Below are 12,114 nucleotides of genomic sequence, written 5' to 3' on the forward strand. Positions count from 1 at the left end.
GAATTGGGCAGAGAGAGGAGGAGGGAGGAGGAAGGGTGCTTGAAGGGGCCAGGGCAGAATTGGGCGGAGGAGGAGGAGGAGGAGAGCTGAGTCAGTGGCCATTAGGTCTGCCTTGGTTTTTAGGGTTTTTAAATTATTTTTAAAAATATAAAATAGTTATTTTATTTTATTTTATTAATTTTTATTATTGCTTTTCATTTTTTATTTCTTTAATTTTTATTATTGCTTGTTTTATTTTATTTCATTAATTTTTCTTATTGTTTGTTTTATTTTATTAATTTTTATTATTGCTTGTTTTATTTTATTTTATTAATTTTTATTATTGCTTGTTTTATTTTATTAATTTTTATTATTGCTTGTTTTATTTTATTACATTAATTTTTATTATAAAATATATACACCCCTGCCTTGTTTTTTATTTTTTCCCCATTATTTTTTATTATTAAATGTATGGAAGTGCATTTTCTGTGTATTTATGGCACTGTGAATGCTAACAAGTCTGCCTTTCTTGGACAATTATAGTGGTGATGATGATGATGGTGATATTGATATCAACAAGCCTCTGAGGCACGGCCAATGTAACTTGCTGTGATTTTTACAAACTCATGCGCAGTGAAGAAAAACCACAGTCCCTTGACCAAGTACACACTTCTGAGAAGTACAGTTGAACCCGAGGGCAAGTCCATTTCTGCCATTTGTCTAGGAATAATGCCAAAATGTCCTCCATTTTGATCATGCTTAAAAAACATCCATTTATATTAACATTTTAAAAAAATCCTCAATTTTTTTGCACGTCCTCCATTTTGTTAAAAATGTGTCCTACATTTGAAAATGTTGCCCTACATTTGTCCTACATTTGTCCCGGTTTGGAGCTCCTGACTTATGGCAACCCTAAGAGAGAGAATATATTGTATACATATGTGTGTGTGTATATGTGTGGCGGGGCACAGAGTGGTAGATCTATACATTTGAAAACTGGTAATTAAAATGTCACATTTTCCAAGAAGATATATTAATCTGCATGATTTACAAAGTACTAGAAACTGAATGCCACCAATGGTTGGTGCTACTAAACAGGAATGCTGTTACATGCATGGAGTTCTTACGCTGTCTGTTATGTTTATCTCAATGTTTGCATATAAAATAATTCTGGAAAGAGGTAATAAGAATAATCTTTCAGATTAAAGGAAGTAGAGATGCTATGTATGCAATATTTCATAATTTAAGGTTATTTTAGGAAGACTGATACCAGCAGTGAGAAAGCTGATGATTTTTAATCTATTACTATGGTAGGAATTTAATTTAAACTTTAAAAGCACACTTAACTGTGGTAGGAATTTAATTGGAGATACACACACACACACAAAATGGATTAATATATTATATAGAAGAAGAGAGAGAGCTGTACCAGTTAGAATTTAATCTAAATTATATTTATTTCTTTTGTTGTTGCAGCTCTTTATATGTAGTAATTTTGCAGATATTCTTAATGATACTATGTATATGGATTTTCCATATATTTTGCCTCAATAAATAGCTTATTAAAAGTAGTAATGCCCCACAGTTTGTTTGATTTTTAAAGGTTCCAACTTGTTTTGTTTTGTTTTTCCAAGCCAGGTAACTTTTGTTGTAAAAGCCAAGGGGCCTACAAAGAATCCTCTTGTTTTACAACAGTTCTTGTGGTTTTTCTTACGTTCTTTCCAGTTTTAAATGAACCTGCCATTTTGTATTACAAGGCTGCTGAATTATGTAGTCAGCTGATGATGTTTCCAGGCACATTTGCTGCACTAATGCACATCGCTGACTTGCCTCTGATCAGAAGCAGATTCTGAATGAAGCCCAAATGAGGGTATGTTATGCACTAACATAAAAAGGAAAATCTTTTTCACTTTCACTTATTACTTTTCCATAATGAAAAGTTTTCCCTGCAGGACAAAATTCTTTGTTGTTCACAAATGTTTATCCATTTGCTCTAAGAATGCAAAATAAGTTTTTTTAAAAAGTCTGTTTGGGCTTACTGTAGTGTTCTTTTTTCATATTTCCAACAGGGTGAAGTGGTAACGGTGGATACCCAGGAAATAAATGAAGCTAGCCTGAGTATTTTAAAAAACGGAACCCACCTGTTGAGCAGAAACACAAATACATCCAAACGTGGATTTCTAAATAGATTGGTCCATGCCTTGGTATTTTTGTCTAATTTAGTCTTAGTGTTTTATTAGTTGATGTAGCACAATGTCTGTTTACAGGAAGAAGAGGAGGAGCAGGAGGAGGAGGAAGAAAAAAGTTGTATCACATTCAAAATGAAACTTTTATGCAAGCTCCATCAAAAATATGTGTGCTTAATGAGATCCCATTTCTGAATGTCAGCCAAAAAAACCAACTGTTTCTCCAGAAAAGATGTCCAAATTCATGATACTTCAGGAAAAAACCCAAACTCTGAAGCAGTCTTCCTTGACATCCAAATGTTTGCAGCTAAAACTGCCATCATTCCCAGGGATTACTTCCATTATATCCTTCATGATGACCTTGGGTGTATTCCAGGTAATATCTGGCCCCACTCAAGCTGCAGGTCATACTCCAAGTTTTTGTTTGTTTGTTTTGTGTGTGTGTGTGTGTGTGTGTTTGCTGGGCTGGATGGTGGTGACCTGAGCATAGAGGAATTCTTGGTAGTCCCGTTGTCATGGTCAGATCCATCCTTTATGGGGTTTAGACTCTTTGGAAATTTTAGCCTTGGCAAGGATTCACCATTTGAGTCACCCTCCTTTGGACACGCTCTAGTTTCTCCACATCCGTTTTGAATTGTGGTGCCCAGAACTGGACACAATATTCCAGGTGGGGCCTGACCAAAGCAGAATATAGTGGCACTATAACTTCTCTTGATCTAGACACTATACTTCTATTGATGCAGCCTAAAATTGCATTGGCCTTTTTAGCTGCTGCATCACACTGTTGACTCATGTTTAACTTGTGGTCTACTTGGACTCCTAGATCCCTTTCACATGTAGTCTTGTTCAGCCAGGTGTCCCCCATCGTATATCTGTACATTTCATTTTTCTGCCCTAAGAACTTCAATCCAAATGAATACAGGTTGTCTAGTTTGGGCTGAAGTCACTATGATTATCAATAGTTTTTTATTATTATTCCAGAAGTGTAGTGGCTGGGTAATGAATCCACTTTGGGTTTAGTTACAACTTTAAAGGAGCTGCTCCAAGTTCTAAGCCTATGTTTTTGAACAAAGAATAACTCCTTTAAATTCTGGGTTAAGACCTGGATCAGGTTCACCATACAACTGACATGGAAGCCATGGAGTCAAAAGCATTCCAAAAGTATTTAAAATAACAGTTACAAAAGGACAAGCATGCTATTTTAATAGTAAATGTTACTTTTTTTAAGATGCAGAAAAAAAAGTTATCTTGCAACCTGATTAAGAGATGCACAGAAACCACAACAGTATTATCCTACTTACAGCAAGTATGGCTATAAGAATGCCTGCAGCACAAAGGACAGCATCATTGATGGTCTCGCCAGTTTTCACAGGATAGCGAATGCTTTCATCATCACAGTAAAATCCCCGTCGGTAGGGTGCAATTGTGCTTGTTTCTATGATCAGGAATGGCAGTCCAGCTGGGGGGTGACAAAGCAAGAGAAACAAAAGAAATAGCTGTATTAATATCAGTACACCTTTGACACTAACTGGAAGAAAGATGTTTGAAGCACAAGCTGTTCTATACTCACTTTGCGAAATCTATGTGTTCAATAATGATTTTGCAACTAAGCTATTTCTAAAGGCTGATGCATATCAATAGAACTTTTAAGTGCAACCAAGTACTATCTCCATTGAAAGTGATGAGGAAAATACCCAACATTACTCAACCACATGACATCAAAATGATGTTTTATCCGAGTTCACCAAAACATAATGATAATTGGGAGTGGTTGTGGTGAACGGGAGTCAAAAATAAAAGAAGCACCATAGCATCATACCAAAATGTGCAATAGAAATAAAATGTCTATGGAAGCTTTTAAACATAAAGATGTTCTTATTATTTTGCATGCTAGTACAGTGATACTGAAATGACTAAAAAAAAAATCCCAAAAGTAGGCACACTTTTTAATCTTTTGATTCTGGTGAAAGACGCCATTGTAGTTTCAGAAATGTATCCTCAAATGAGAAGCAGGACAAATCTTGGATAGACTAGGTAGCCAGACAACATGAGATTACTGGTAAAGTGAGGAACAGTGAGATTTATTATCTCACAAGGTTGTTGTGAGGTAATACAAACATAAATAAACCATAATTAGATATGCAAGGTTATTCCAGAATGATATATGCAAATAATATATATTTGGACAATACACCCAATTTACAACAAACCTGAGCATATGACAAACTGACTTAACATGATCATTCAGTTTATTCTTTTACTCCATTGTTTTTCTGTTTTTTCTTCAGTTTACCTACAGTCAGTTATGACTAGACATTCATATAAAGGGAAAACCTTTCCCTTTACATGGCTGTTCCCCTCCAGTTTTATCCTCACAACAACACTAGGCTGAGTATTAGTGATGAGATGAGCATCCCTGGATGTAACTAGCACTTTATATCACACTGGTGTCTGCACATGACATAAATAACTTCCACTTAGATTTCCACAATCTCTTCAGACAAATGTGTTATCCCCTGCATGGGCACAGAGGACCTCCATCTTGAAATAACAATTATTAATAACAAATAATAGAGAGAGGGGAGAGGCAATTTCAGTCTTTTAACAAAATCACTATCTCATGTGGGAGGGTGCCAAGCCTGCAGTTAAAACTTGGCAAAGGTGAAACCCTGTCCCAGTTATAATGTAGAATATTATCCTGTAGAATATACGCCATTGACAGGTTTCATGTTTATCGATTTTTTAATTGTATGTACAGTGCTGTGTAAATCTACAGCACTATATAAATAATAATAATAATAATAATAATAATAATAATACAACAAATCACGGTCGTTATAAAATCTACCAGAATTTGGTCTGTTATTTTATTTCCTCCTCTTTGGCTCTAAAAAAAAAAAAAATAGAATTCAGGTAGATTTCCCTTTGAAACTAATAAGAGGCAAAGATTGTTTTGCCCTAAAATATTTCTAATAGATTTTTTAGTAATATAATCTTGTAATAAAGATCATATGCAGCCCTGAGATCTGAACAACTCATATAGGTCAGAGCTGGAAATATTACTTTTTGAGGGCTACATCTCCAAAAAATCCCCCAGGTAACATGAGCACCTGATATATGGGGAAATAAACATGCTGAAGCTGGATCTACAATTTAGCGCCATTTCCCCCCTCGGATTAAGCCAAGGTGGACCCCTGGGTCCAAGTTATTTTCCACTGCCACATGGTTTAGCATTGGCTCATTAGACATGTGACTTAAAATAATTCAGATTCCAAAAATCCTCCAGTTCTAGCAATCCCCAATGTTATTAGAGTGAGAATTTCTATGTTAAATGGAATAAAATTCCCCAAAGTGGACATTTTGTTGTTGTGTACCTTCAGGTCATTTTTGACTTATGGTGACTGCTGGAAAAGTTGGGGTTAGTAGAAAGCATGGAAGACTGCAGGCCAGATGGCTAGACTGCAAAACCTAAGTAGAACAGTGGAAGACAGGGAGATTTGAAGCTATCTTATCCACAGGGTCGCCATGAGCTGAAGTCGACTCAAAGGCAGTTAACAACAACAAATCATGGGGCTTTCCTGGCAAGATTGGTTCAGAGGAGATTTGCCATTGCTTTTCTCTGAGGCTGAGATCATGTGACTTGCCCAAAGTCATGACTGGGTTTCATGGCCAAACAGAGCACCAAACCCTGGTCTCAGAGCCATAGTACAACACTCAAAGCACTATGCCACAGAAGTAGACAAAAGCTGAACTGAGATGGGTGAAGAGATTTTTGATTGGAGAAAAGGTCAGCCACTAAGGATTTGCTAAGTATTCCTTGTATAAGAAAACACTATGAAATTCACAGGGTTGCTATATGGCAGGCGTGCACACATGCAGACACATTATTTCTAGGTACATTTGATTCTGCTTTTAAAAATAGTATGCAAAATACAACTGTTAACTATGACTTTGTTGTGAAATGCATCATACAGATTTTGGCAAATATTCTACTATGAAATGCCTATGTAGGGAATTAATGTACTCAACTGCCTAAATACCCTAAAGGTATCAGATACTGCCTGATCTTGGAAGCAAAGCAGGATCAGCCCTAGTTAATATTTGGATGGGAGACTGTTAATGAAAACCAGGCATGTAGTTTTCATTTCAGAGAAAGGAGCTGGCAAAACCACTTGAGTATTTCTTGCCTAAGAAAAGCCTATGGAATTCATGGGGTCACTATAAGTCAAGAGGCTACTTGCGCACACATACATACACATCTCTGCAGGCTGAGCCAAGATACTCAATGTATGAGGAAGGGTCTGTTTTGCAAGACACTCATAAACAGCAAATAAATGTGGGAAGAACCATACTTCTTTTTAGTCAGCACCTGAATTTGCAACTCAAAACATGGCAAATATTACATGGATCCAGACCATTGTTTCCACTACCTAATGTAATGGAACAGAGCCAACATGAACACAGGGTCACCTTCCCAGGACTACAATATATAATACAGCCTAAAAGAAAAACCCTCAGCATCCCAATGAAAAATTGCTGCTAGAAAGCTCACACTGCATGATGTGATATAGTTTCATAGTCACTAGAAGTAGCAGTTTAATAGTCAAACTTTAGGGATTAACCATACCACAGTGACGTGGCTTATTGTTATTGCTCTAGTTCCTTTTCTAAATAGCTTTCACATGACAGGTCTGTAAAACACATGTTCCCTCAAACAATAAAACATATCTGAGAGCTAAATCATGTTTTTTTAAAGAAAAGAAAAAGAGGGCAGGGCTAGTGAAGACAATAGCGGCCCAGTATATTATGTGAACTATGGCATAATAAAGATTTGTTTTTCCTACATTCACTGGACAGCATGGGGGTAGTATTTCCTCATTTTGATTATTTTCAGGACTGCCACCAGTATAATACAAACATGGTTTGACCTGGATTGTATATATTTTCTTTAAAAGCATACAGACATGGTTTTGAATATCTGAGGGTTTTGTTTCTTTCTCCTACAAACTTGTGGTTTAGTGGGATATTGCCAATTGAGCCTTGACATTTTTCCAGCATAACAGTAACCTCAGATTCCCTATTTTCGTATGAGAAACATAAACATACCCTCAGGAGCTGAACGGATATTGCTCACAAAACCCACAACATGCCTAGACCCTGGCAGCCATGCTTGGGAAGGTTACCACCTAGGCCAGGGCACACCCAACGCTCTTGTAATGAACACTGTGGTGCCACGGGCAGTGGGAATAGGGACTTGAGAAGGTAGCTTCATTTCTTGAAGCACAGATTATTTGAGGAATTGTGTCACCGCCCACAATGTCTGGCACAAGCCCCATCTTCTGGGAATGGTTAGCACTGAGGTTCCAGCATGGAGAGATGCCAGCGGCCACCCTGAAAACAGGCTTACAGAAGATAAGCAGGAGACGCCACATATGAAAATCAAGGACAAAAGGGGAGGGTGTGAGAGATTTTAACAGAAATAGCATTTGCCGTGTGACTATATACAGGAGAAGTTCCAGACCCTGCTTCCATTTATCCCAAAATGTTAAGGACTATTAAGAAGCATAAAATCAGACTGTGGTCCTTCTCGATCCCACAGTGCTATCCTAGACTGGCCACAAATTACTATGGTTGGAAGACGACACATGAGGTTCTAGTCAAGCTGAGACGGTGAGCTCAGTCTCAAATGCTGGCAAATCAGACTTCAGCATCAATTGAAAAATTTCGCCATTAAAGCCAGTGTTGATTTTTGGTAGCAGAAACAAAGTTCAATAGACAACATCTACATGTGGTTTGTGCCTGTATCTGTGTGCAAAACAGAGAGGCAGAATGTGTTTGGTTGAAGGAAACTCCTCAGCTCTTGTGTATCCACAGCAAGCAAAGGCTGCATCTGATGGACTTCTCAGAGGCAATGTTTTGGTTACAGTATAAAAAGTATGTTAGACCAGATAAACATTTCATCTGATGCAATATGATGATTGTAATGTTCATATTTGCCAGTGTGTAGAAGGGTTCAAACAGTATCAAAGCCCCATACTCTTTTAAAACCCTTTTCACATTATACTAAGCTCTAAAAGGGAGACTGTAAGTATATTTGGCTGAACACATTTTCAAACCTCCCCATGTCTGGGAATCTTGCCTTATCAGGGCAGCTTGTTCATATGAAGGGGTGACAGGATAGGGCATACAAGGGCTCTTTCTGAAGACGGCTAGGAGTTGCACCAACTGGAGAACCAAATGATTTAGGTTGTGTAAGAGCCAGTGTGATGTAGGGGTTTGAGCACTGGACTGCAACAATAGAGAACAGGATTTGAAATTTCCTTTTCCTCTTGGGGAGAAGTGACCAGTGGAGTCCCACAGAGTTCTGTCCTGGGCCCAGTGCTATTCAACATCTTTATCAATGACCTGGATGACAGAATTGGGGGCATACTTATCAAATTTGCAGATAACACTAAATTAGGAGGAGTAGCTAATACCCCAGAGGACAGGATCAAAATTCAAAATGACCTGAATAGACTAGAAAGCTGGGCCAAAGCTAACAAAATGAATTTCAATATGGAGGAATGTAAGGTACTGCACTTTGGGCAGAAAAATGAAATGCACAGATATAGGCTGGGTGACACCTGGCTGAATGAGACTATGTCTGAAAGGGATCTGGGAGTCCAAATAGACCACAAGTTGAACATGAGTCAATAGTGTGATGCGTCAACTAGCAGGGCCAATGCGATTTTAGACTGCATCAATAAAAGTATAGTGTCTAGATCCAGGGAAGTAATAGCGCCATTCTATTCTGCTTTGGTCAGGCCCCACCTGGAATATTGTGTCCAGTTCTGGGCACCACAATTTAAAAAGGATGTGGAGAAACTAGAGCGTGTCCAAAGGAGGGTGACTAAAATGGTAAAGGGTCTGGAAACCATGCTCTATGAGGAACGCCTTAGGGAGCCGGGGATGTTTAGCCTGGAGAAGATATGATAGCTTAAGTGTTTAACTACTTAAAGGGATGCCATATTGAGGAGGGAGCAAGCTTGTTTTCTGCTGCTCGAAAGACTAGGACCAGGAGCAATAGATGCAAGCTACAGGAAAAGCGATTCCACCTCAACATTAGGAGGAACCTCCTGACAGTAAGGGCTATTCGACAGTGGAACACACTCCCTCGGAGTGTGGTGGAGTTTACCTCCTTGGAGGTCTTCAAGCAGAGGCTGGATGGTCATCTGTCGAGTATGCTTTGATGGCCCTTGTGGTCTCTTCCAACTCTTATGATTCTAAGAATCATAAAATCTTGGCCCTTGGAACTAGCTGGGTGACTTTGGGCATGTCACACTGTCTGAGCCTCAGAGGAAGGCAAAGGCAAACCTGCTCTGAACAAATCCTGCCAAGCAAACCCCATGACAGGTCTGCTACAAGGTTGTCATAAGTTGGAAACCACTTAAAGGCACAACAAGAACAAGAACAACAACAGGGCATCCACTTAGTATTTGGCTCTGTTTTTCACCATCCTGCTGCTGCCCAGTATCTACAGCCTAAGATAAGTGCTTCACCCTAATTGGCAGGCCTTTACTTGGCTACAGACACCCTCCAAACCTCAGTTATTTACACATAAGAGGACACACAACACCGATGTGGACACTGGTACCAAGCTTTGCCACAAACCCAAATGCCAACTCTGCCCACATATCTATTCAGGAAATCTCATCACAGGACCTACTAACATCACCTACAATATTAGAGGGTCTTTTACTTCCTCATTCTCCAATATGATCCATGCCATACTATGTCAGCAATGGTCTTCAGCACTCAAACGTCCTGGTCACTCCATCTCAGATGTCAGAAATGTAGTCCTTGAACAAAAAGACTACAAAGAAAGATTAGAAAGAGAAATAGCAGATTTGGAATGTATCCACAGACTCCAGTCCATCAGCAGTGGGTTGAACAGAGACAATGGTTTCCTGGCACATTCACACATTTCAACACTATCTAATCCATCTTCATGTGGGCACCCTTGACCATCATCATCACATCTCCCTTCTGGTTCTCATATAGAGTGCCTGTGTCATATGCGGGTGCGCTTTACGCGACTTTCAGAAGGGGTGGTGCATCCCATAGGGAACAATGGGGCATGTGCCTATGGCGCGCACGCACCACCGCACTACCGCGTGCACAAGCCCCATTCATTTAAATGGGGCTCGAGCATAGGCGGTATTTGCTTTACAAAGGAGAGTCCGGAATGGATCCCCCGTGTAAAGTAAGGGTGCACTGTACTATATTTCAATACGCATTCTTATGGCTATCAACTTTCCTTTGCTTTAGGCAACATCCCTCCTCCTGCTTTTGTCCCCCAGTGACCATAAAACTGAATTTGATACCTCGTCTCCATACTCACAGGGCTTTGAATTTCAGTTGACATTCTCACACATAACTAGCTCATATAGGTTTGTTTCTAGACTCTACACTCCGGTATCTGAGAAAGTAGAGTCAAGTCTACAAAAGCTCTTTCTTTGTTAGTCTCAAAGGTGCTTCACCTTTTGCACCTTGCCTTGCTCCTTAAATACTAAAAGTGGCTCCAAACTGCAACCTTCTTTCAAGGCTGCTTTCCACTCCAGCAAACAAGGAGCTTTATTGCTGACTTCATTCATAACCATCTGAAGCAGTTATAGATGTTAATGGATTCACCTAGGGACGTTTGGTCTTGTACAGAAGAGAACAAGGAAGGGAAAAATATGCTGCTTTTATTTGGCAGTGGGAAGTCAATGTGGCTTTCTGACTCCTCACTGCTGGTGCCCTTGTATGGTCCATTCTGCTTTATATTTCAATAAAAGATTCTGTAGTTTGGGTGAATCTTAGCAGGGTTTAAAATTCAAAGCCAAAGTAATGTTATTTTATTAATGTTTTTCCCAGCAACCAATTAATTTTTCTGCACCTCCTGGGAATGCTTACAACCTTAGGAGTAGATTTTTTTTCAAGGCACACATTTGCAGTCCAACTTGCAATAGACAGAAAAATCAAAGGACTCTTGTGTTGGATTCAGTGCTTTGAAACATGGAACCTTTGAAAACCTAACTCTTGGGCAGATTAGGGAGGGGGTTTGGAGCTAAAACAGGATAAGCTTTCATTGCCCACCCACTAATAAAGTCATGTGGGATGTGTTTCTATGCTGAACCTGCTAGGCATCTCTGATCTTCTCAGCTGAAGTTTCACCTTTGCACTAAATTAAACACAATTGCTTTCCCCACTTTCAGACTGGTGCTTCTTGTTTTGCTTTCAGCCATGGAGACATCATCCTCTTCTGGGCACTACAGAATAGGGGGGAAATATCCCAGATAAATCTCCTCTGCTAATTTTCAATATATCAGTCTACGGTATGGCATTTCTCTGTGTTTTTATTTATCCAAGCATTTGAATTAAAATAAAGAACCTCTGCACTGCTTTAAATTTTGCTTCTACAAACGGAAGGCTATAAGTTACACACCAGAAAGGATTGCACTAGAAAAACATTTACTTCTGCTCTGGCATCCTCTTAGGGTGTCTGGTTGTAGAACAGAGCAGATGTGAGTAAAATTCAACATTTAGAGCAATTATGAAATGATTCAAAGCTTGTACGCTCATGCATGTTCTTGCCTGGGCAAACAAAACCCAACATAATGCTGTCAAACGGGGATAAGGAGTCAGATGAACAAACCTCTGAAACCATTATATGCTATGCTTGACTCTATAAACAGGCAGACCAGACAGCAAGGAAACAAACTGAAATTCTTTGGGGTGGAGTGATCAGTGAAAACATGAACAGTTGTTTTCATTTCGTGAGAGATGTTGCAAAGAGAGGGCCAATGCTTGCAAACACAATACCTCCATAGGGATAGCTTTCCAAAAAAATGTTTTTTAAAAAAAATGCTAGCATTTTAAACCAACCACTAAAAAAAAAAAAAAAACAGAAGGGTTTTTTTTTTAAAGC

General features: G+C 39.0%; 1 protein-coding gene across 1 annotated transcript in view; it reads right to left on the minus strand.

The window, feature by feature from the left end:
- The window catches only part of PLPP3 (phospholipid phosphatase 3), an 84,202-nt gene that overhangs the window by 37,205 nt on the left and 34,883 nt on the right, over positions 1-12,114 (minus strand). The window contains exon 2 of the mRNA XM_042461650.1: positions 3,467-3,624. Coding sequence (XP_042317584.1) covers positions 3,467-3,624 — 158 coding nt within the window. The remainder of the gene's footprint in view (positions 1-3,466; positions 3,625-12,114) is intronic.

This window comes from Sceloporus undulatus, chromosome 4, assembly GCF_019175285.1.
Source record: "Sceloporus undulatus isolate JIND9_A2432 ecotype Alabama chromosome 4, SceUnd_v1.1, whole genome shotgun sequence".
Classification (NCBI taxonomy): domain Eukaryota; kingdom Metazoa; phylum Chordata; class Lepidosauria; order Squamata; family Phrynosomatidae; genus Sceloporus; species Sceloporus undulatus.